General features: G+C 36.7%; 1 protein-coding gene across 2 annotated transcripts; it reads left to right on the top strand.

Annotated features, from left to right (window-relative positions):
• Window positions 1-28: 28 nt before the first annotated feature.
• Window positions 29-22,319, top strand: nploc4 (NPL4 homolog, ubiquitin recognition factor). Of its 2 annotated transcripts, XM_030121762.1 has the most exons (17): window positions 36-360; window positions 2,318-2,398; window positions 6,645-6,754; window positions 7,571-7,807; window positions 7,899-7,947; window positions 9,798-9,892; window positions 10,001-10,124; window positions 11,166-11,345; window positions 11,461-11,547; window positions 12,374-12,445; window positions 12,531-12,657; window positions 12,736-12,896; window positions 14,493-14,564; window positions 15,037-15,129; window positions 16,958-17,074; window positions 17,376-17,478; window positions 18,951-22,319. In XM_030121762.1, exons 1-17 carry the CDS (start codon window positions 346-348, stop codon window positions 19,109-19,111), a joined length of 1,884 nt encoding a protein of 627 aa, XP_029977622.1. In that variant the 5' UTR covers window positions 36-345; the 3' UTR covers window positions 19,112-22,319. The 2 variants fall into 2 exon arrangements, with proteins under 2 accessions (XP_029977621.1, XP_029977622.1); XM_030121761.1 differs by having other exon boundaries at window positions 29-360; window positions 12,531-12,896.
• Window positions 22,320-27,109: the final 4,790 nt, after the last annotated feature.

Genomic DNA, 27,109 nt, shown 5'->3' with positions numbered 1-27,109 from the left:
GTTCTGAAATTAATGCATTTTTGATCTATGAAACTGTATGTTATTTGTCATTTGGGCATTCATGTTTTATTGATACCGTATACATAAAATTATACATCCCACAAACATGAAAAGCGACTTTTTACAAAAGGTGGAACGGCAGAATGAGCCAAAACAAGGTGTGTTTCGTCCGTGCACTGTTTAGTGGAGGACCGGTGGGGACACTAATTTCTGCAACACCCGGTGTTTGAGTTGTGGGATGGAGTTTCGTTGACATACACATAGATACGCTGCCTGAATAATTTTTATTTACTGTGTCTGTCGACTAACACAGCAACTTCTGTCGGGAGCCTTCACCCGGGAAACATGGCGGATAATATCGTAAGTATATCGGCAGGTTGTATGAACGGCTAGCGGTAGCTAGCCCTTTAGCCGAAGTCCGGAGTGATGAGGCAGCAGAATTAGCTCAGTAGCTAACATTAGCTCGCTGAAAGAGTAACTATGGCCTATTTGGTTAGCCAAGTAAGCGGCTAATGTTAGCTGTTAGGCTGCCTTGCGAATGAAAAGATGTCTTATTGGTAAACGGTAAAACCAAGCAACCGGCACAAATTCAGGAATAATACGTGAAGTGTCATTTAGCATAAACAGCTCATTAGCCAAACATTAGCTCCTGAATGAGTCCAAGGGAAAACAAGATCATGTAGACCTTCTAAAGTTAACATTTTATCCACTATAACTAACCCCTCACTGTGTGACAGCTTTTGCTAATACCATCACAATGCTTCTGTCACAGTTAAAATCTTCTAAGGGAGAAATAAATGCTTCAAAGCTAACGATAACGTGACTTTTTTTGCACTGTCATCGTTGTCATAACGTCCTGACACTGACACCACTGTGAAAAGGGTGAGGAGAGTAGACCCTGTGTGGACTGAAATATAAACTTGACATCCTGTTGAAACTGTTATCTTGGTTAACCTTTACCTCTGCAGATGGCTGCCTCCTACTGCCAAAAACAACCAACGTGCTGTCATTAAATTAGACCTGCAGCTGTTGACTGTCATGAAAACACTGCGCTTTAATCTTTAAACTACATCTGCGGCTTGTCGATATAATTATAAACACAATACACACACAACACGAATCAATCATGTATCTTAGGAATATGACCAGAATACAGATTTTATCACATCACATGGACAAAGAAGCTAATTTTCCTTGGTAACCTCCCTGCTGCAGTTACTTAATATTCCATCATCTCATTATCCTATAATAGGATACAGTAACAGAGCTAGTAGATCATAAAATAGATGAATATATATTGAAGTTAAATAGATGGTGATATGAATAAACACAGTGCTTACAACTGTGGTTACTTTGAGATGATAAACTTGTGCAACTGTGTATTGAGTTGTTTGATTGTGATGTAGCCCAACAAATGAAATCAGAAATCTGCCTTAAGAGCTTTACAGTCTGTACAGTACACAAACGCTTCTGTCTTTAGAGCTGTGGTCTAAAAAAAGGAAAAACTCCCCACAAAGTCTTTAGGCAAGGGGAATTGTTTACAGAGCATCCAGTGTAAGCCCCAGATAATTTACATACACAGACAAAAGCATACAAAAATTAACCAATGCAACAAATGAACAGATATATTTGTGAGATAGATATATATCAGATATATAAAATTTATGGTAAATGTTCTTAAAAACAAATAAACATGTCAGTGTTTTAGCTTTCATTTGATATTTCCAAAACCACGTACATTGGGGCTGAAGTTAATAAACTTGTATGTATCATCAGTTTATTTTTTCAAAGTATAACCACAAAACTGTCATAGTTTGTCCCTTGAATGTGACAAGTTGATGTTTTTCACCATATCTGTTTTTCAGTTGGGTATTTTTTTTCTTGTTGTTGGGTTTGTGGTTGAGTAAAATCAGAATTTTAGTACACAGGACCAAGACTGTTTTTATATCTGATTCTAGTACGAAGGCTGTTATTAACTAGCTTTTATTTTTTCATTCATATTCCCATTAATCATTCTGTCTTGGTAATTTACTGTAATGTAAGAAAACCTGCAAATTCTCACATTTGTGACCATTTTGGTTTGAAATGTGAAACCAAGTTTATAATCATGGTAGTTGTTTTGCAGCTTTATCTTATGTAGCTACTTTTTAAAATGAATTTTGTGATTTTATTTTATGGTGTTTTGGTGTATTTAGTCTTATCATTACTTAACTATTATTGTACATCTGAAATGACACTTTGTTTTCTGACAAGAATCAATAAATTTTATCTTATCAAAAGTGTTTGACAGTTAACTAAATATGCTTTTCTGTTATAGATCATCAGGGTACAGTCCCCAGATGGGATGAAAAAAATACTCTCTACGAAGAGGGAGACTGCTGCTGCTTTTCTGAAGAAGGTATTGTGTACAGTTTATTTATTTTTAAATCAGAAATAGATGCATTTACCATCAAATTCACTCAGCTTATGAATAATGCGCACACTGTTCTTTGTATGTGATCACTCTGTTTCCCTCCTGGTCTTTGGTTCTTTAATGGTTTGAATCTGCAACAATTTCCTTGTTTATTACAACAGTTCAACACCAAATTGGTCATTTATGGTGGTTACAATAGTTACAGCTCCTTCAAAGACTGTAAAGACAGGATAACTCACTTTTTTTAGTAATATACTGTATGTGTTCCAAATTTAATTGAAGTGTTTCAAAGTCCATCGGCCCTTTGTAACTCTAGCACTGTTCGATACAAATTAATGTAATAATAGGCCAAAGGCAGTGTTCAAGGCTGATATTGACCAGCACTGATGTTCTGTACTGTTTTGTCTGGGTTTCTACTGTCCTACCACTAATTGGAACTGCAGGTCTTAAAATATCTTGAATTGGATTGTGAAGACAGTTCTGGAAGTTTATTGGATTCTGAAGTTGCTAAATTTCCCAGATACACGCACACATTACTTTTGCATACACTATCACTGATTGATAAACTGTTTTTTTTCTCATGGTCTTGGCATAAATGCATCATAAAAGATTAAAACCATGTTTGAGGTCATTTTTTTCAGTATTTACTTCAGTTGGCAGTTCAGTGGTTTGAATATATGTTAGCAAAGGACCTTTTAATTGTCTTTTGCTATCGGAAAAAGAAAATCACACATGACATTATAATAATGCGGTTTAACTTTGAGGTTTCAGCTCTTTATTGTTTCGTTATAGCACCTTAGCACTTTTCCACTCAAAGCTGTTGAAAGGTTTTGATGTAAGATACACTGATCAGCCATAACATTATTACCACTGACAGGTAAAGTGGTATCAATTTTGATTATCTCACACATCAGCTTTGAGGACTAAATGTTCTCTAGCTGCATAATATGTTAGCCCATTGAAAGGTCCCATTGTAATGAAATAAACAACATTATTACCACTTCTCCCCTCAGTGGTCCTAATGTTATGGATGATCGGCGTACTATCAAAGCAATTTGGTTAGTGACCTGAAAGTTCTTTTAATAGGTAATTTCTTGACTCCGGTTTGGATATGAAACGCATCTTAAACTGCATTTGTCATAGACTTAAAATTTAATGTGGTGAATCCTGCAGACACAAATACAAACTACTATCTCAAAATGAGCTTGAAGTTTCTAAACAATATCAGCAATATTTTAACCTGCTTGAAGGGCAGGTTAATGTCAGGACAGCTGCAGGAGGGTTAGGACTGCACGTCACTGACTCCCAGCCAGCAGCATATTATTTTTTACACTAATTCAGATACATAGATGTGCATTGCTGTTACAATCTCGTCTTCTGTTTCCCTGTGGTTTCAGTTTGTGCAGGAAGCAGCAGGATAGTGCATGCTGCAGTGCTCCTGTGGTCTTTGTTGGCTTTATTGACATGTGGTGCACTGGACATTTGTGTTCAGAGTGTGTAATGGATGCACTGCTTTGCATACTTGTAATACACAGCACCATGGCAGCTGTTGTGGTTAACAGCACAGACACTGCCTGTTGTTGCTCTGCACTAGGAAACGAAGGAGATATTAAAAGCAGTATATGTGCCAAGACCAAATAAAGACAATTGGCTTATGAATCACGACTGGATTAAAAAAAAAAACAAAAAAAAAACCCTAAAATAGAAGCGTGTTCCAGTCGGCTGGTCATAGCAGAGCTTTGCAGTAGCACCTTGTTAAAAATTCATGTTCAACGCTGAGGCAGGATGGAGATCAATGGAAGGAGTGCCTTTTTTTTTTCTTCCTTTACTGATGTGTAGCCAGCGATGGGTGGAATCTAAAACCAGGGTTTGAGGCAGACAGCAGAGAGCGTCTGAGCCCTGCAGGTTAGATTTCTGCAGCTGAGGCACAGAATAAAAGGAGCTCACAGTCATGTTCACTCCCCTACTGTTTTACAGGATACAGTTTCAGCCAGCATGTAGGAAAAACCTCTGACACTTTGTCCTTTTGTGTGATTTAAGCAAAATTTGATGTTGTTCTCAAATAATCTCTAGGTTTCACACTCCTGGCAGTATTTGTGGTTATCTACAATGTTATATCTGGTCCTCCCATGCTGTTTAAAGACTAGTTAAGAACCCATTAATGAGCCACATCACTAACTATCACATGCTCTTTATTTACCACTGAAACACACACTATAGTTTGTTTACACTCTGTCCTACATACACTATTTTACAGCCGCTCTGTACAGCACCAAATGTGGATTAACCACAGATACTGCATTTATTTTGTCTGTGTTTGCAGAGTGTTTCAGTAATAAAGATAGATAGACATGGAGACATAGACATACTTTATTTACCATTAAGATTTGCATCAAAATGAAATTATGATGCAATGGCTCAGTGTACAACAGGAACAAGGACAGTCTTTATATAGACGGATAAATATACATATTGAAAATAAAAATAGAAAAACTTTTGAATAAACATGTTCACAATCCTGTTTTAAGTTTAGTGTATCACTCAGCGCTGTCATTTACATACACTACTGTGCAAAAGTCTCTGCCCACCTTTAGCTTTGTTGTTTGTTTAGGGTTGAAATGAGCACACATTTTTATTTCTCTTTCTCTTTTCTTCAGATAGAACACAAAAATACAGGTAATATGTGCACAGCCTTAAAAGACACATTAAAAAACAAACTAAATGAGTTCTAAATGTTAAAGTGACTATTTTTCTTGATAGTTCTTCACGGTTCAACCAAGGAGAATGATGACCTGGGCAAATGAGAACCTACACAGACAGTTAAAGTGACTATTCAGTGTGACCTCAGACCCCATGGCAAGAAGCTGCCTAAACGGTTAGAAACATCTGATGTGTTGAATGAAACCTGGTATAAAACATCAGGAAATCAATGCAACATTGTGCGAATAAAAGGGTTAAATTCATGTTAAGTGCAAAGAGAGGTCACACTAAATACTACCTCTATGGTTTACAGAAGCTTTTTTTTTTTTTTTTTTTTTTTCCATTAAATGTTTGTTTATACCGCTGTACATATTTCACACATATCCAGACTGGATCTTAATGTAGAGACTGAGAAATGCATGTGTGGTCATTAGAACTTTAATAAATCAGCAAGCCTAATGTTGGTCTAAGACTGTACATGCTGCTTCTTGTACATTTTGCTGCCTAGATTCTGTATCACAGTTCTGTACATTTTATATCCACCTCACTGTCCAGCACCAGGACCAGTGTCAGTGTCTGTCGGGCAATAGTTTGTTCACGTCTTTTGGTTTAAATGCTCTGAGATTTATGGAATGGTCTAGTTTGCGTATGGAAGGCCAGTAATACCACAGTGATCATCCATTTTGTCATAGACTGCTGTTGGAATGTTCACTAATGGCTCTTGAATTAGTAAATACCTCTATAAAACTGTCAAATCGCCACCGTCTGCCTGGGTCTCTTCTGCCTTGGAACACTCTACTCATCTTGCTTTTAGCAGCTTAATTTGACTCGCTCTGTGCTGACCTTAGGAGGCACGAGCTCAGTCTTTCCTCATGCCAAGATGAGCTCAACTAATCTGCTTTGGTGGTGATTGGCATCGTTTGCAGAGACATGATTTACTCACACACCTTTATTCTTGGATTCATTATGATTTTTTTTTTTCTTTTAATTTATTTTTATATACAAATTTTACAGTATACTAAACAAACAAATAAACAAAAAATAGACCACAACAGTTAGAGCATCTAGGTTCAACTTTTAGACTAATAAAATACAGACAGGTTCAGGACAAATTAGGCAAAAAAAAGTCAAAATAAATATATATAGGTATAAGATTATACAGGGTCAAGGATTTCTTGGATTAACATAAACATCCCATTTTTCCCAATATTTTTTACATTTGTCAGTAGTGAGTCTTAATGAGAGGGTCAGCCTTTCCATTTTATAAATTTCTTTCACAACATCATTGTGAATTATTGCTTCCCTTCAAGACTTGCATTATTGTCTGAGCAAGAGTGACACATACAGTATATTATTGTTCTCTTGATATCAAATGTAGTGACCACAGATTATACAACAATTTTTTTTCCTGTTTTTATTAATTGATTCAATGCTTAACATGCTCTCGTCATGGCTCACAGTAACTGAATATCTTTTGGTTTAATGGGATGACACCTCTCTAATCAGAATATAAAATGTTCTTCTTTCTCAGGTGGCCAAAGAGTTTGGGTTCAATTCCAATGGGTTCTCTGTTTATCTGAATCGCAACAAGACCGGAGAGATCCTTTCCCAGAACAAGACCCTCAGCCTCCTTAAGATCAAGTAAGTAAATGCAAATGCAACATGATGCAGCTAATGTTGAGTATCCTGCTGTCAAATGAGGATGTAGAGAAGATGAGGAATCACCTCTCTTTAACATTTGCTGCTACCGTTATATTTGTCTCCATCACTACTGTGTATGCATAGGGTTTGACATTTCACTAACACTGAAATTAAACCAACCTAACATTTCAGCCAGCCATTTTTTTTTTTTTTTTTGTGAGCTAGATAAAGATGGAAACAAAGCCAGAGTATGATGACTTAATAAATAAAGACACTTAATAAATAACAAAAACACAGTGCTTAAATATAACATCCAGGTCGTACAGACACACAGATATAAAGTGCATGTTGCATTTTCAGTGTGTACAGTCCTCACCCATAGTTGCAGAGTGAATAGACTAAGTGCAGAGATCAGATACTGCTCACTAATTTATTTAGTGTTTGGCTTTTTCTTCTTTGCAATTTAAATGTGCTTAAGTTACATATGAAATAAAGACTCTTAAGCTACAGATTTGCAGTTGTGTCTGTCGTTCAAAACTTTACTGCAGACCGTTTACCTGTTAATGTAGTTAATGCTTACCTGTCTATAGACTTTTATGATTAACTTCTTGTCATTTTCCCTTGAATTGTTCAACGTAGGAAGACATGCTTTTGGAGAAAAGTAATCAAACTCTGTAATACTGAAGATGTCACTATACCTTTTGGATTGTGATAGCTTTGCTTGAAATGATACCGTTTCCAAAATCCACCGTTTCCTTTTAAATGCTTGAATTTACTGTAGCTGTAAATAATTTACTCATCATATCTGTTTTATAGGCATGGAGACATGCTGTTTCTATTCCCTTCTGGATCCTCTGGGTCTCCAGGGGAGGTCATGGACACAGCGACCCCTCACTCATCTTCATCCTTACCATCCGTCTCATCCTCTTCATCCTCCTCCTCATCCTCCATGCTCCCTCGGTCCTTCTCAGCGCCTCAGGTCCAGGAGGACGAGATAGATCAGTATCTAGCTAAGCAAGACGGAAAGATCTACAGGAACAGAGATCCACAGCTGTAAGAAACACACAGACCTCTAACGTGGGATGAATTGTGTTTATATGTAGAGTGGCTCTCGACATACTAAATCATCCTTTTCTTGTCGCAGATGTCGCCATGGTGCTCTCGGAAAGTGTGTGCACTGTGTACCATTAGAGGTAAGAATATTTCGAAGGCAAATCAGTTTAACATCTTGACATCTGAATCAAAAATAGGCGTTAAACGGTGTTATTTATCATATATTAATCATTGGGTTTGTGGGAGTAAGACACATAGATACAGACCAATGAGACTTTTGTCTCTAACACATTATTAATCATTGTCAGTAATTCTTGATGTGATGGTCTGAACTAATGACACTCTGATTAATTGAGCCATTAAATACAAATTTAACATTATCTGCATCAGCCATCCATTATTTCATGAGGCAAACAACTGCACATTTTTAGTTCCTCTCAGAAACAAAGAGATGCTGCTCTCTGTTGATAAATACTTTTAAGTGCACTGTAGACTGAGACAATGCAGACTTAATAGTGTTAAATGGGTTTGATTTCTGCAATTTAGTGCTTCATTTGTTTTTATTATTACATCACAGTATTTTATCTGTTACTAAAGGAAATACCAATATTAAAATGATCTGGTTGTTAGGTCTGACTTCATAAAGCTCTAGTGCTCACTTCTGGGTCCAAACAGCCTGTATGCTTCTAAGTTTTTCTTTTATTGAGGCAACACTTAGTCTTCATAACAGGTTTAAATCATTTATTTAACTCGAATACAGTAATTTTTTTTTTTTTTTTTTTTTTTTTTTTTTTTTTTTTTAGCTGCAGTAAATGGCAGTTTTAAGTGTCTTAAATACTGTTTAATCTCCTGGACCGTTTGTAACAGTGCATCGCTTCACTTGGTGTGCAGCTGTGTCTTCACATAAATCTTCCTTTTTTTTTTATCTTCCCTGAGATGGGCATTACAGATAAAGTGCTGGCAAACCAAGCACAAAGTGTGAAGATGTAAAACACCCCATAAATGCCTTGGTGTACATCACGGGAATCTATAAAAATCTTGGTTTGCCACCTGCTGTGGGAACTAGCATTACTTAGTTAATCACCAACATTAGCTAGCACCAATGTTTTCTCATTTATTTAAGAGTTTATGTATCAGCGTCATCCACTTCCTTTGCTCTTTATCATCACATGTAAAGTTGTAGAATAACAACTGGATGTGTTTTATGGACTCTCAGACACAGTACTGCAGCAGACTGAATACAGAGGAATGAACAGAATTAGAAAGAGGAAATGACATCACATGTTAACAAGCAGCTTGACCACATTGCTCTTCAAACAGTCAGAATTGGGCGTTGAAAATCATGTGTCAGTAGGCCAATAATTTGGACTCAAAATAAAGTTAAGTGTAGTTTTCATTTTAACCTCTACACTCTACTCCAGTACTGTGATTCTCTTTTTCCTAATTCATCAGCATTTATGTGGAACTGCACCTGATTGGTCTAAGATTTTCGATAAAGTTTATGTTTATGGGAGATACATAACTTGATTAACTCAGATCTGCGGATCCTCCGGTCTTTCTCTTCTGCACTCAGTTGTATAAACATATTTAATATTTGTTACTATTGTTATATATACAGTATACGTAATTGACCAAATACTTATGGCATATTGATTTCTTTCAACATGGGTTTTGTGATTTGAAAAAAAGACAGTGTTATCGGTACTTAAATGATTATACTGGATAATGACGGGATCCCCCCAAAAAAACTTCTGTTAGAACAGAGGAATAACCCCGGTTTTCAGGACAGGAAAGAGATGTAAAATAATCAAACCTCTGCACATACACGATCTAAATAATGCTTAATATTAGCGTTACAGAATATAAAAAACAACATAATTTTTTTCCAAACATGAAGGATCAGCCTTGTTTTTGGACTTCAGCTACTTCTGTGAGACAGATTTGCCCTAGTTTTACTTATTCAGCCTGTGTTTTTTTTTTTCTTTGCTAGCCTTTTGATGAAGACTACCTGAATCACCTCGACCCACCAGTCAAGCACATGTCATTCCACGCATACCTTCGCAAGCTGACCGGTGGAGCTGATAAGTGAGAATCTTCACCATCTGCTGTTTTTAATTTATATCAGTGGAAATCCATTTGTAATCCATATGTTATGTTCAATGACGTGTGTTTTTTGTCCTTCATTGTCTGCAGGGGGAAGTTTGCAGCTCTGGAGAACATCAGCTGTAAGATCAAGTCAGGCTGTGAGGGTCATCCTCCCTGGCCCGAGGGAATCTGCACCAAGTGTCAGCCCAGCGCCATCACACTGAACAGACAGGTAAGACACCAAAACCACCTCCGGGGTTTTCAGAGGTGTTGTCTAGATTCCTGCTCCTTAAGTTTGTGTCACTAAGATTTAGGCACATCTTGGTAACACAAAGTATCACAAGAAAACATTAAATTTTTCAATAAAAAATATATAATTTCACATGATTTTCAGCCATTGTTCCCCATTATCTTTGAACAAAATCTGGAAAAACTGTCAAATAAGTAAACACCAAGCAACACATTTTACTTTTTGCTTTAGGTGGTTCCCAAAATGGCCTTAATCACCTTAAAAGGCCTTACTATAGTACACAGGGTTCTCACTGGGTCCTAAAAGTCTTGAATTTACAAATCTGCATTTAATACCTTAAAAAAGTCTTTAAAAGGTATTAAATTTGATATGGTCGGTCTTAAATTACGCTGCCTTTAACTTGTTTAGTGTGTTGTGTTTAAATGTGTCTGTTAAATAGCTGTAAATAAAGTAATGTTAGTCTACTCAGTTCAGCCTGTTCCAACCCAACAATTTATATTGAAATTAGGAACCAGTTATTGTTAACTTTGCAGCCCCCAGTGAGAAATGATCACAGAACATTCAGCCCAATACGTGCAACCGTTAGTTGGGGGAATGGCTGTGAAATGGCCTTTAAATTCTGTTCTAAATAGTCTTAAAAAGGTCATAAAAGTCTTAAATTTAACTTGTAGAAACCTGTAGGAACCCTGAGTATAGAAAGCTCTTCAGTTCATTACCCGAGTCACGAAGAGACACTAAAAAGGGGTGGAAAGTGTAGTTTAACAGCTTAACAACAGTATATGTATTAATAATTATCATATAAGAATAATGGTACTTAAGATCATTTTTATGTAGTTCATAATAAGTCCATCTGGTTCTGATACTTTAATATTATTTTTAGAGATATTTTATCTACTTTACACACTAGTTAAATGTGATCACTTGGCAATAAAATGAAATAAGCTAAGATATTAGCAGTAGATATTGTACTTTTTACTCCACTGCATGTGTCTAACTAAGCAGCTTTTCCCTCTTTTCTCTCAGAAATACAGACATGTGGACAACATCATGTTTGAAAATCACACCATCGCCGACCGTTTCCTGGATTTCTGGAGGAAGACAGGCAGCCAGAGGATGGGCTACTTGTATGGCAGGTACACCGAGCACAAAGACATCCCCCTGGGCATCAGAGCTGAGGTGGCTGCCATCTATGAACCCCCACAGGTGAGTGTTTCCACCTTCAGTCTGTCCATAATAATGTCTATAAACTTCTATAATCAGCCCTGTCTTACGTTGGAGGGTTTATTGTATTTTAAAAATCCTCCCTGCTTTGTTTCAGAATGCAACTCAGAACAGCCTGGAACTTTTGGAGGATCCCAAAGCTGCAGCCGTGGACGAAATTGCGGCTAAACTGGGCCTTTGCAAGGTCTGTCTTTTAATTTGACCCCTTTCTGTATTAACAAGACCATAAACTGAAACATTGACCTCACAAAAGAAGAGTCTTTGTTCTGTCTTTTGTAGTTTATTTATACACAAACAAAGAATCAAATGCATCACAAAGAGCCATGCGGGATATTTTTAAATTTAGAGATGAGAAAATAGTGAAAAGGTTTGAGTAACCTCTCACATTGTCTAGAATTTTAAGCAATTGTTAATTTATTCATACACTTTATTATCTATATGAGCTTTTAGCCTAATTTTAACTTAAAAACCTGGCAGTAGGATTGATTCATGTGTCTGAACAGATGAAGACTACTTGCCAAATACTAATGGATTGAAAATGCCCTGAGACAAACTGTATGTTACTCAATTTTACTTTGACAGTTTGTTTTCCAGCAAGGAGACACGTTGGAGTTTGAGCTTTAAGTGGATTTTTGCACTTTAATTACACCTCTAAAGCCTTAGTGACAGGACTTAATATGGATATGTTTAACAGGATTGGATTCAGCAAATTAAACAGTTTATGCTTGTCTGTTAAATATAAAAGCGTCTGGGTTAATCGCCTCACTTCTGTCAGGTCAGGTGTGTTAAGTTTTCATCAATATTGTGGCAGTCACTGAATTCCTGATCCTTCACAGTGTGATAGTGGTAAAACTTTCCACGTCAGAAAGTCCATATATCTACCCACATACCATATCGAGCATGGTCTGAATGCAGGAAGCTGTGACGTCTGTACTGTTCCTTCAGCCTTTGTGACAGGGTGTTTGATCTGCTTTCACACTCATTTGTCTGTTTTTTATCCTCATGTGTAGGTGGGTTGGATCTTCAGTGACCTGCTCTCTGAGGACACGAGAATAGGGACTGTCCGCTACACAAGAAACAAGGTGAACACACAACCACCCTAAACACAAAATATCAGAACAAATGTGCTGTTTTCCCTCCAGCTGTAACTGTCTTTATATCTGTTAGGACTCGTACTATATGAGCGCAGAAGAGTGCATCACAGCAGGATATTTCCAAAATCAGCATTCGAACCCCTGCAGACTTTCTAGAGACGGACATTTTGGCTCTAAATTTGTGACCGTGTTGGCAACTGGTAAGACATCAGACATGAACCGAATGCTTCCGCCTTCTAATCAACAGTCAGTAACTTGTAACATGGTTATGTACGCAGGTGGTCCAGATAACCAGGTGCACTTTGAAGGATATCAGGTGTCCAATCAGTGCATGGCTTTGGTGAGAGACGAGTGCCTATTGCCCTGCAAAGACGCTCCGGAGCTCGGCTACGCCAAAGAGTCGAGCCCCGAGCAGTACGTACCAGACGTCTTCTTCAAGGTAAGACGTCAAACACAAGGAGGGGAGAGTTTTAAATGCAGGACGGGTAGATGTTCAGGGTTTGTACAGGTGCTTGAAATCCTTGAAAATGCTTGAATTTCAGTATTGCTTTTAAGGTCTGAAAAGTGCTTAAATTTTAATTTAAGTGCTTGCAACCAAAGATACTTACAGAGAGGTGATGCATAAATAATAAAAATAGAACTTTATGTCAAAAAAGAAAATTAATGGGTGCTTTCAGGTCAACTTCAGGTACATTTTTATCTTAATTTTGTCTCTCTGTGAGTATGCCTGAAGAACACCAAGTGGCTTCCCTTTTTTTGGATTAAACTTTGTGTTCTGTAATTTCTAAGCTTTTTCCTATTATGAGACATAATTTTAGAGGTTTATAGCTTAATACAATGTACATCATTGTGAGAAAAAGTGAAAAAAAAAATCATGAGTATATGTATTCCTGTAGATAAGTATTTTACTCCAGTGATAAGAAATTTAATTGAAAATAACCCTTAAAAGTACTTGAATTTGACCTTGAAAAATGTGTATGAAGCCTGGATGTTATTAACACTTTCAGTGCCATGGGCCGATTAAATCGGCTTTACGAAAACAACCTGTAAAGTGCCACGGGCCGATCAGATCGGCTTTGGAGAACACGCCACATTTGTGTACAAACAAACCATCCACCCCCATTTCTTTCTCACATTTCGATGACGTTCTTTTTGTGTCCCCCTTTTGAGACCAAGCAGACGGGAATTTGAGGTCACGCGACCGAATAATATTTTTATATCTTTTTAATGTTTCTTATTCTCCGGTGTTTCATCAGAGGGAGCCCTCCGTGCTGGGGGGCGGCTGTGGACTCCGGGGGCTGTGGCGCCTTCTCTCACTGGGGTCCGCTCCTTTCTGGTGGGTGGGGGTCCCAGTTGGCCGTCTCCCACTAGTTGGGATGCGGGGCTGTGTTGCTGGTGCCTGGTCGCCGGGGTCAGCGGCTGCCTCCTGGTGCGGATGGCTCCCTGAGACAGCGCCTCCTAAATTGATCTTTTACTTTTACTTGTACATTTTTGTTCTGGTCTACCCGTGCTCAGTCAGTCTTCTTAAGTATGTGTGAGCTTGTGGGTTTGCATGTATATATGTGTGTGTGTGTGTGTGTGTGTGTGTGTGTGTGTGTGTGTGTGTGTGTGTGTGTGTGTGTGTGTGTGTGTGTGTGTGCGGGTGAGTGGGTGGGTGTGGGTGGGGGGCGGTACTGATTTTTAAACTGATATGTAAAGCACTTTGTGCTACAGTTTTTAATGTATGAAAAGTGCTATATAAATAAAGATTATTATTATTATTATTATTATAAATTATACAAATTACGATCAATAATGAATCGGCTGCGTCCAGTGCGTTTTGAATCTAATCAGCAATCGGTCGGATGTTACCGAGCGGTTTTCTGCAGGATTCTTCAAATATTATAAAAACGACGCGAAATACTGAAAAACGGCCAAATTCTGTGGCACTTTTAAGGCTTATTAGCCCCTTAACTGTCTGGCACTTAAAGAGTTAAATGCAGTTCAGTTCATCCGTATATGAGGGTGATTTTTTTTTTTTTTTTTCCTCCAACAGGACAAAGACAAATTTGGTAATGATGTCACATTTCTAGCTCGGCCTCTTCCAGTGGAGTATCTGATCATAGATGTGAGTAACATGTCCTTACCTTCATCAGCACATGTGCAGATACACTGTTGCCCATAAAGTTGGAATAATTTTGTTTTCAGATATGTTCCTTGTTTTATTCCTATTTATACACATCAATAATCACCTTTGATCAGGTACAATGATTACATAATGAGTCCCAGTTACACTTTATCGATTAAGAATAAATCACATTGTCACAGTCATTTCATTAGAAGAGGTGAAAATATTTGAATCCACCTTTATGGGAATTGGTGTAAATATGGAAGCATCTGACTCAAGGTTTCATCATTTTATTTTGTGTAGTTTTATACTTGTAACAGATCCTTTTTATTACTTTATACAAATGTTTTTTGGATTATTTCATTAGTTCAATCATGCTCATTTTCTCTTCTTACTATTACATATTATTTAACTGTCTCTTTTTACATGAAAAACAAAACTCTTATTTCATTGGTATTGTTTTTTAATACAGATAACAACCACGTTTCCAAAGGACCCTCAGTACACCTTCTCCTCCTCACAACGCTTCCCCATCGAGAACCGAGACATCCTTGGAGAGACACAAGTAAGTATGAGATGTCAACTTAAACCTCATTATGTCAGAGATAGAAGGACGCAGTGGTTACAAGAACATTTCAAGTATGAACAGCAGTGTCTGTGTGTAGCTTGTTCAAGCCATCGATAAAGAGGATTTGTGAAGTGCTGCTCTGGGGCTTTTTATTCTCTAATTGTCTTGTTCTTAATGTTCACGGCTGATGTGACATGCTGCAGATTTTGTTGTTCTGCACAAATTATTATTTTACTCAGTTGCAAACCATTGCATCATCATTGTCACGACGATTTCACATAGCTTTTAAAAGATGTAATGGTTACTCAGTAAAAAAACAATATCCATTATACCCTGTTAGCATATTCCCAGTCCTGCTAAAATATGATTATAAGCTAATATTTGTTTTTCTGAAGTCTGAGTACTCTTTTCTTGTTTAAAAATAAAATGATTAATTTTAAGCTGAAGGATACTAAAGTCTACCTCTGTGTTGATGTTATTGTAATGTTGATGCATCGCTGTTTTTCTTTTATTATCTTTAGTTGTTGCTGCTTAATTGGCAGACTCTGGTACTGTTTAATTCATGACATTCCTACAGTTTACTCCCATGTTGTTCAGACAGATGTTTCCACATATTGCGTTTCCAGCTTTACTTGTAGCAATCATTTCACAGACACAGACCACACTTGGCCAGACCATTCTTTGGACTGGAACCTGTTCATTCCCATCCAGGGCTGTCACAGTTACTGCGTAATCACTGTATTGAAGTTATTTGAGCTCGCTGTAATTATTTTGTGAAATCATGATAAACGTCTCCATTCGCTTGTATAAAAAACAGCTGGATGAAACTAACAGAAATATCATATTTTGTCGCCATTTCCACATTATTTTCCATTATTTAAGGTTTGACTGTTAATATTATTTATTTGGGACCCTGTAATCTTGAGGGTCTTCACTTGTATTACTACCATTATCAGTAATTTCTTTGTTTTATCAAATATTTATGTAAAATCTGCCCTGTGCAGATTTTATTCTCAAAGGCAGAAAAGCAAACAAAGATGCAGTTTTAATTTATGCATAAATTCAGTTACAGGAAATGGCTCTGTCAGTGTCATTCTTCCTGATGTATGTGCAGTATTAAACTATAGTATAGGTATGAATTTGGTAGAAAAAGGCAAGTAAATAGTATGACAATTAGTTTTTCAGTACCTGACAACCTGTTCTGAATCACATAAGAGGTAGATCACTCACTTATTCTAGAGTAGTCTTATTAATACTAGTCTGTGACTAATGTCTGAGTCTCTTATTTTTATTTATATATTTATTTTTTATTATTATTTTAAATTAATTATCTTCTTTTTTATGGTGCAGCAGGGTGGGAGTGTTCGTGGGTTTGACTATAAAAAGTGATGACTATATTATGCTTTTGTGGATGACTTGATGTGTAATAAAAATACTTGAACAACAACAACAAAGAAATAGCATGACAATTAACAGTGAAGCAAAATTTTATTATTTGGACAGCCCTATTCTCCTCCTTATTAATGAGGAAATCAGCAAATAAACCAAAATATATCACATATGAGAAGGTCAGCCACAGGTCTTTACACGTGCAGAATTGAAACCTGTTCAGTTTCATTGTTGTCTAATTGTGACTAAAACTGTATTTAAAAGACTTGCAGACTAGTTTTTCTTCCGATTAACTAATTGAAGAATCTGTAAATCAACCTGTGTCTCGTCTTCCTCACTCCAGCTGGGTTTGAGTGTCATGGTGAATTTTAAGCAATTTGAAAAAAAAAGCCTATTTCCATTGAGCATTTCCGGCTTTATTTCCTCGTGTCCTCAGGATTTCCACAGTTTAGCCACATACCTGTCCCAGTGCACCTCCACGGTATTCCTGGACATCGTGTCGGACTTCCATCTGCTCCTCTTCCTCGTCACAAATGAAGTCATGCCTCTGAGAGTAAGCCAACGCATTATCTCACATATGAACGCACACACATTGTCTGCTTTTCATTGTTTAAGCAGAAAAAGAACTCAAATGTCATTCTTCATGTGGAAGTGGTTTCTGCTGCTGAGGATGTTTCCACTCAGCCTTTGTTCAGGACCTCGGCCAGTCGTGACGGTGTTTTGAGTCCATAAACACATTTTCTGTGTTTGAGATAATACACACAGCCTGATCAGATTCACATGTCTGCAGTGATACCCACAGGTCAGCGGTGTGGTTGTGTTCTACTGATCGGGGTTTGTGTTTGTGTTTGTAGGACAGTATCGGCCTCCTTCTCGACGCAGTGAAGACTTCAAATGAGGATCTGGCACAGACCTGGAAGAAGTCGGAGCAGTGGGCCACCATCGAGCAGCTGTGCAGTAAGTCCCAATTCCACAAAATAAGTGAAATCTTACCAATATTCTGCCTGTTACTAAATGTTTTGTGCCTTTTTGTAGATCCACTGTTACGGAAGTAAATATGTCTCATCAGATTTTGAATTATAAAAGCCACTGAATTTCTAGTACTGAATTTTTTTGCACTGAAATTAAGTATCTGATTTTTTTTCGGCGTCACATGACCAACCTAATGTAACTTGATTGGCTGACTGTCAGTTTGACTTGAGATTGAGACATTGTTTATCCTTGGTGTCCCGGATGTGTGGTCTGAATTTTTTGCATCTGAATTTTTTTATTCTAAATTTATGAATAGAGTAAAATTGAGAGACCAAAAATTCAGATACTTAATTTCAGTGCAAAAAAAAATTCAGATTCTTAATTTCAGTGCAAAAAAAAAAAAAATTCAGATACTTAATTTCAGTGCAAAAAAAAATTCAGATACTTAATTTCAGTGCAAAAAAAATTCAGATATTTAATTTCAGTGCAAAAAAAAAAGTCAGATACTTAATTTCAGAGCAAAAAAAAAATTCAGATACTTAATTTCAGTGCAAAAAAAATTCAGGTACTTAATTTCAGTGCAAAAAAAATTCAGTTACTTAAATTTCAGTGCAAAAAAAATCAGGTACTTAATTTCAGTGCAAAAAAAAATTCAGATACTTAATTTCAGTGCAACGAAAATTCGGATACCTAATTTCAGTGCAAAAAAATGTCAGATACTTAATTTCAGTGCAAAAAAAAATTCAGATACTTAATTTCAGTGCAAAAAAATTCAGATACTTAATTTCAGTGCAAAAAAAATTCACATATTTAATTTCAGTGCAATAAAAGTCAGATACTTAATTTCAGTGCAAAAAAAAATTCAGTTACTTAATTTCAGTGCAAAAAAAAATCAGATACTTAATTTCAGTGCAAAAAAAAATCAGATACTTAATTTCAGTGCAAAAAAATGTCAGATATTTAATTTCAGTGCAAAAAAAATGTCAGATACTTAATTTCAGTGCAAAAAAATGTCAGATATTTAATTTCAGTGCAAAAAAATGTCAGATACTTAATTTCAGTGCAAAAAAAAATTCAGGTACTTACTTTCAGTGCAAAACAAATTCAGGTACTTAATTTGAGTGCAAAAAAAATTCAGATATTTAATTTGAGTGCAAAAAAAGTCAAATACTTAATTTCAGTGCAAAAAAAATTCAGATACTTAATTTCAGTGCAAAAAAAATTCAGATACTTAATTTGTGTGCAAAAAAATTCACTGCTAGAAATTCAATGGCTTTTATAATTCAAAATCTGATGAGACAGATTTACTTCCATACACTGTCATCTCTAAGGTGAAATGCATGTGTAAATATGTGATTATTTTGTTGGTTCGGCCCATTTGAGATCAAATCGGGCCTTGATTTACAGGATAGACAGGGTGCTGCAGGTTATGTTTTAACCCTGTTGTGTGTGTGCAGGTACAGTGGGTGGGCAGCCCTCCAGCTCTCTGGGTTACGGGGCCATGGGCGGCCCCTCTGTCCCCGCCTCCTCCTCAGCCATGTGGTCCTGCCTCCACTGCACCTTCATGAACCAGCCCGGCACAGAGCACTGTGAAATGTGCAGCCTGCCCCGCAGTTAAGATCACCCCCCACCCCAGCTCCCATCCATCCATTTCCTTAATCTCACCCCTCCACACACACACACCCCCGGCCCTCCTCTTAAACTCGCCGATGACTTCACTGCACCAGGACCAGCTGCGAGATGTGGACGCCCTTGGGTTTTTCTTTTTGTTTTTTTTTTCCCCTTTTCTGTCGCTTCACTTTCCAGCCTTTGTTCTTCCATCTCCCAGGCTGCTGTGAGGCCGAAAAAAGACGCGTGAAAGGGATCGTTTACATCCAACCCAACAAGTAAATAAATGAAAACCAGACTGTAACTCTTCTTCTCACATCCCTCTTCACAGCGGCTCTCGCCAGTGGCGGGGTACGTTTAGGTAAAGCACTTTTTGGCTGAGGCCCCTTTCCCCCCCTGAAATAATCACTCCCTCATGGCTTAAATAAATCCTGCTGTGACTCAGGACAACAGCAAAGACTCAAGTGTGTGGATGTTTTCTCACTCCGTCTGCATCTTCTGGAAACCTTGCTGTGTATAAAAACACCTGAGGAATGATACTGTTATTTAATTCAGCTTCTTTTTTTTATCTGATTGTAGCGATATCTTAAAAATTTTGAATTTTCACCGTGGACTTTGCTCAGTCAGGTTTTTATAGCTCTTCGAAAAAAAAATCCCTTCGAGTACAATCATCGGTCGCATCGCAGATCGGACAAGAGCGTGAGAGTAAATAGTTTGCATTTTCAGTATTAATTTACTTTGAGGAGTTTTGAGCAGGTGTAAAACACACAGGCCTAGTCATTCATACTCCCAGTTGGTGGTGTTTTCCTCTCTCCTGCTGCGTTGTAGCTTTCGGGTTTGGTGGTTTGAACTTGAGCAGGCGAAATATGTAGCCATTTTTTTCCGATAAAACCCTCATCTATCATCACTGTATTAGCCGTGAGGTGCTTCTATAGAAACAACTGGTGCTCACCGGGTTCTCCGTCACCTTCACGTACCTGTGTTTTTTTTGTTTTCCTGCTGCTTTTAAACATAACACATGTGGATGTGTTTTTTTTCCCCCCATCACTCAGCCTTCAAATACTTGGCTGCTCTAGAGCGCTCGGGGTCGCAGGTCACTGCCGAGGTTCGTCTATTCGGTCTCGTGTCTTGAGCCGGACATCTGGAAGCAGCATGACGATGACATGTTGGAGATCTGCAGTTGTCGGAGGTCGAGGTGTGGGTTTGGAATCAAATCACTATGTTTTTAGTCTATAATTGGAATTCCAAATGTTCTATAGAGTTAAATATACAAGCCAAAACCATGATGAATTTGTGCAAAAATTACACTAAAGATATTAACGGTCAATGGTGTCGAACTCATTTTAGTTTAGGGGTCACAAACAGACCAATGTGATTTCAAGTAAAATTATATAATAACCTAGAAATGATGACAACTTAAAATTTTCCTCTTGGTTTAATTTGAAAAAAGGAATCAAATGACGATATTTACATTTACAAACTATCCTTTCACAATAAAATGTGAACAATCTGAGCAAGTATGAACAACCTGAAATTTCTTTAGAAAAATAAATGTAGTTTTAACAATATTCTGCCTGTTACTAAATGTTTGGTGCATTTGTAGATCTACTTTGATCTATGAGTTGTGTTAATAATAAGCTGAGGTATGATATTGTTGAAATTCTACTTATTTTTCTTCAAATTTCAGATTGTACAGTCATAATGTCACCTTACCTTTTTCATATTAAAACAGAAAATTTTGGATTATTATTTATATCATTATTTAATGGTCTGACCCACTTGAGATCAAACTGCGTTGTATGTGGCTCCTGAACTACAGCCAGTGGACTTCTTTCTTTGCACAATTAAAACACTATTACATTAAAGATGCCACTATTTCCACTGTAGATCATTATTTCACTCCTGACAGTTAAACAGAATTGTAATTGTCATTGAACAACTTTAGACTCACCTGGATAAAAAGACATTTTGCTCTGTTTACTTGTGAATAACCCAAAATTATCACAATTAAATCCTTTTCATGGGGACTTTTTTACAGAGTCAAGCTTTTAAACACATTAAAAAGCGACTGTGAAGCAAATAATTACAGTATTTTGCCTCAACAGGTGAATGAAATAAGAGACTTCATTGGATTATGGGAAGTTAAACAGGTTCTGACAGCGATTAATCAGTTATTTTGTGGAATTTATTAACAGATGATTCAATGATGCAAGTAATGTCAATTGTAATTTGGGTGAAGTAACCCTTTAAAAATATTACTGCCACTTAAATTGTCTTTTGTTATTTCAAAAACAGTATCGGGACCAAACTAAGAGTCTGCTTTGATAAAATCAGCAACATTATCTGTACTGTAGGGATGAAGTTATCCACAAAATCTTCAGGTTTAACAGAGTTGAGCTCAAATAATTAATTTACGGATCAGCTGAAATACATGCGATCACCAGGGTTCGGGCTCTTAGTTGTAAAATTTGCTGTTGATTTGTTGGTGAATAAAAATATTTGTGCTTTGGACTGTTCAGAAAAAAGTTGCGGACATTTTTTTTCCAAACACAGCATCTCACTGAAAAATTCCCTGAAAAGCCAAAGCGTGAACGTGACAGAACTGACTTTGCATGACTGATTTAGCGCTAAAAAATGAAGTTAAGAAGTTTCAGAAACAAAGAAAAAAGTAAACCATCCTGACTCCATCTCATTTTCAACCCAAAGTGTCTGTATTTGTGTCAATAACTGATGACCCATCACCTCTTCGTGTCTGGTTTTGTTTTTCCTTCTAACCTGCGCTCTTCGTTGGACTGGTTTTCTGGGGTGCTGACAGGAAAACTGATGAAATCTGAATCCTGTTGAGTTAAAGTTGGGGTGTTTTTGGGGGGAAAGGGCGGCGGGTCGTGGGCTACAGATTTAGTTATTTATGAGACGTGTGCTTCTTTGTAAGAGCTTGACACTTATTCCATTGATGAAGTGAGAATATATTTTTAGTTGTAGATCAATTTGTTTGGAGAAAAGGTTGTTCCTTTTTTTTTCCCGCCCTCCCCCCTCCATCGTGTGAATTCATGAGAGCGATTATCTGATGTCATGTTAACGGACAGCGGTGACCTTTTCCTTTTGTATTGATCTGGGGATCGTTTGCTGAGCAAACAGCAGGTCCTCCCTCTTCACCGAGCTGATTGAAGAGCCTGAAAGTTGTACGCTGTTGACCTGGATTTGAAACAAAATAAAAAAACTACAAAGAATTCCTACCACATAGGGTTCTGTCTCATTTATTGGTTGTGTGTAGAAATTATTTATAAGACAGTCGAGGATCAGAAGGACTTTAGATAAAGATAGATGTAAAATGTTTCAATCAACACCATATCCTCCACCATACTGTACGACAGGAAATGAGTTACATCTTTAAGAATTGTTTGGTATTAACCTCCTAAGACCCAGCTATGGGTTTTCTGTCCATGTTTCACAGCTTTAAAAAAAAAAAAATGCAAAGGGCATTCCATAAAAATGTTTAAAAATGAATCTGAAAAAACTGGTATCATGATGTTTTCAATATAGGCAACTATTTAATTTTAAAAAAGCCAAAACTTATACTTTCCTGCGTCTCAGGAGGTTAAAGGCACAAATACAGTGGAATTTCGCAGTATGATTTTAATTTGTTCCATCACCATGCTCGTTTTGCGATATATTTGTTTTACGAATTAAGTTTGACCTTTGAAATAGAATTAATCCGTTCCAGCCTTGAAAAAGCACCCACAAGTCCTTTTTAAAGGTTTTTAAAATGGAAAAACTGCATTTAGAAAGAAAATAATTATAAAAACAAACTGGTTTTATTAATTTATTTACCTTTTAAGGGGAGTTCTGTGCGTGAGGAAGACAGTGGAGTGAGGAGGATGAGAAACTCCTTCCAGTAATAAACAAAACCTTGCAGTTCAAGTGCACCGTAGTATAAAAGATTCGCTCTACGAGCTGCAGAACTTTTGTTTTGAATTAGGAGTGTAAATCCGCAGTACGAGCAGATGTCCCTCCAACAGGTGCAGGTTCATGTTCAAGAGCACTAACATTTAGATGGAGAAGGAGTTTACTCCTCAACGAGTACAGTGTAGTAGAGGAGGTAAATTGCAGAAGTGTTGGTAAAGTGGACAGAGCTTTCTGATTTTATTGAAATAATCATGCAGACAAATGAAGTTTAGGTCGTACAGCTGCTTTATTTAATGACAATGGTCTGGTGCATTTTCTGAAGATTTTTGAAAAGCAGAACAAAGCAGGTTTTTAATAAGATGACCTCTAAGTTCACACAGTGATGAAAGTGAGGAGAGAAAACATCAAAATTCTTCTGATGTTCTACTGGAAGGAGATTCTCCTAAACTGTAAAACCCTCCTCCTCAAGCACAGATTGTCTCATCTTATAGGCAAAGAAGTTAATAAAACCAGTTTATTTGTTTTTACAATTTTTATTTTCATTCTAATTGCACTTTTTCTGTTTTAAAAAAGCCCTTAAAAAGATCTTTGAGTGGTTTTGGGGGCCTGGAACAGATTAATTATATTTTATTTCATTTCAATGGGGAAAAATGATTCATAAAAAAGGACTACTTGATTTTACACAGCACTTTTCATTCAAAATAACCTCAAAATGCTACTTCTTAGAATAAAAGCCTGTCTAAAGAGGTATGTTTTCACTCTGTCAATATAATTTTTAATTCCAATTCTTTATTTAAATACCAAATTTTGAAGTTGTCTGTATATTTTTCATTTTCACTCGTGTGGTTTTACTACCTGTCTTTTCTCTCTGTGATTCCTTGTTAATATGTTGCAGCTGTTAACTGTGAAATTTCCCTGTGGTGAGATGAATTAAGTCTTATCTTTCTGAAGGAGTCTAGTGACAGTGGAGCTTTTAGGTTATCAGGGAGAGAGTTCTAGATATGAGTGTGTGTGTGTGTGTGTGTGTGTGTGTGGGGGGGGGGGGGGGGGGGGGGTTGCTGAGGAGGTTGGGTGTACGGTGGCTGTTTAGATCTTTTCCAACACATGAATGCAGCAGAAATACGACTCCAGTTGTAAAACACTAACATGGACTGTTTTACTGCACACTTTTCAGATATTAAGTACATGTTCCATTCTCACAGTGAGTATTAGCACATACTGGACCTGGACTACGGTCCTTGGTCCATCCCTGCTGCAGATGGATCACAGATGAAGAAGGAATGTGTACGTTTGACCATAAAACATCAGACCCTTCAGCTGCAGGTCTGGACCCTGAAACATGCGCCGCTCATTTACATGTTCTCATCCTTTTGCTTCATGTTTTGGGTCGTTTAGTTTTGGATAATGAGCAGAAGGGTTGGCCTTAGAGGAAAGAGTTGAAACATGTTTGATTCTGACATATGGAGCTGAGTACATGTGAGGGCAGGGCCGACTGAAGACCCTCCTCCTCAAAGTCTGTCCTCATCTACACTGGAGCTTCCACCTCGTGCAGGTTGGTTTTCTGAGCTGAACTCCAGAAAGAGGACGAAGAAAACTCAGATGTGTGTCTGTTTGTTGCAGATCCACATATAAATGAAGATGAAGGTTGGGGTTGGAGTTTGGTTCATCTTTTTGGCCTCTGTCTGTGCTGCTAAGAAACAGAAAGTCACCCAAAAACCAGAGCTGGACAACAGGAATGAAGGTTAGAGACAAACATTCTAATTATAATCATGCAGAATTAATTCACTTTAAACCTTATGATTTCTGGAACATTTACTCCACTTTCCACAGCACTTTAATCATTGTCTTTCTTGTTTCTCACAATCTTAACTTCTCTCTCTGCTTTAAATATTCCTCTTGTTTCTTGTTTGACTCTAAAAATATGTTTTTTGAACATAAATAGACCAAATAAAGTCAAATGAAATCAAAAGATGGAGGCTTTTCAGTTCTCACACAAGTGGAGAAAACAGCTGGAAATATATTTTTATGAGCATTTTAAGAACTTCTCATGGTCTTTAATGGATCAGTCAGATTAGATTCAATGCATTCCTATTAAAATCAGTATAGAATGCAGTAACATAATGTATATACAGTAATATATAAAGTATGAAAATGTTGACCTACTGAGGAAAAATGTGTAAATAAATGAAGGTGTCCGTGAAAAGAAGGCTGAAGTTACATTAGTTTGAGATGATTTACTACATTAGGGTCAGTAGTGGTGTAACTTATTGCATATCAGAAATGACCCTCCCATTACAGATGCAGCCAAAAAGGTTATCACAATAAAAATGTTCATGTTAGACATACACTGTAAAAAATATCACGTTTTTATGGAAAAAATTGGCAGCTGTGGTTACCAGAACAATACTGTAAAAAACACATCGAACTGTTAACATATTTACAGAGTAACATGTAGATATAACATTTTAAACATGTATATTTAACATTGGATTTAAATGGTAAATGGACTGTAACTGCTCCAACTGAGCCAGAGGTGTCCGTTAATTTATATGTTTAAAATGTTAAATTGTTAAATGTTTACTTTTTTGTTACTTTTTTATTAAAAAAAAAAAAAAAAAATTCAACATTGTGGTTTTGTAATTTAAACACCACCACGTTATTTTTCAATGTACAGTTTTATTTTCTCAAAACAATAGAAATACATTATTTCTACATACAAATCTGGTTTTGTTAACATACTCTTCCTGTAAAAACTACAGCTATATTCAATTTAACCGTTAACACAAAAATCTTTTCAAATAAACAGCTTTGCATTGTATTTTTACTTACAGTATTTTTTATGTTGCAGTTTTACAATTTTTTGGTGTTAATTCTACGGTCATTTTTTACAGTGTAGTAAATATAGTCATGATGGTTGTTCCTTTCAGTTTAACACCTTACTTTTGGTCCTGAGTGAAAAGTTGAAGAAACCAGGTAGTTATTTGTGTTCAGAATATGACAAACACTTGTCAAATCTAAACGTAGAGCATTAAAAATCTGTCACCCTCATCCCCATTTCAATATACAGGAGTAAAATTAAATAAAACACCAAAACAATAAAATGTTTTGTGCTTTATTTAATATTTTAAACTAAATGAACATGATTATAGCTGCTGATCTATAAGGAAAATGATTCTGATAAGATATAAAAAATAATACAAACTATTCTAAACATGCAAATGACTTTTATAGTGGATCTATTTATAGGGTTTTAGTTATGGGTTTTTACTGATTTCATTTTATTATTATTTATTATTAACTGAACTGGACCAGCCCTACTTTCCAACATAGTTAATATGTAATTTGATCATGATGTACAGGTGTTTGTTCGATTCCAGGAAAAGGGCTTTAACTGGCCTGAGTTTAACTTCTATTTGATGACATTTTTTTGAGCGAAAGTATCATTTTGACAGTTATTGTGATGAAACTTAATTATTTTCGCTCTTCCCCTTATTCTTTTCGTAACCCTAACATGTTTCACGATGGTGATGAAAATGATGAGTACCACATGCTACTGTTCTCTGATGCAGGTTTAGTGCTTGTACTGATGCAGCGATGGCGCCTCTGTTCAGACTCTACTGCACACAAGTGGTCAAACTATAGAAGTACAAGTTTACATTTAATTTACTACATTTCATTTACTGATCATGATTGATGTCCATAAAAGCTCAAATTAAAGTTGGGGGTTATTATATCAACAGAGAAAATGGAGGAAAAAGTGACTTTTGCAGTAAAATCTATCATTAAGTGAACATAAAACAAGAGTCTCCATCCACTGTCATTGATCCAACTCCATGGGTTTTACTGGTGAATCAATGTTGTAGAAGATGATGGTGTTTCCATGGTAACTATGGAGCCCCTGAACATCCAAATGGGTCATATCTGATAACCATGAAAAAATGACAAACTGTATTTTACACCAATTATTTACATGTATTGATGATACAATTAATGGATCAGCAGGTATTTAACTTATTATATCAGTAAATGATTTTGGTCTCTGGTGTATGTTTGGGTCTTTATGGGTTAAAATAACTCTTAAAACAAGATAAATGATCTAAGG

Source organism: Sphaeramia orbicularis, chromosome 19 (assembly GCF_902148855.1).
Source record: "Sphaeramia orbicularis chromosome 19, fSphaOr1.1, whole genome shotgun sequence".
Lineage (NCBI taxonomy): Eukaryota > Metazoa > Chordata > Actinopteri > Kurtiformes > Apogonidae > Sphaeramia > Sphaeramia orbicularis.
The sequence above is the reverse complement of the archived record's forward strand: the minus strand, read 5'-3'. Positions and strand labels throughout refer to the sequence as shown.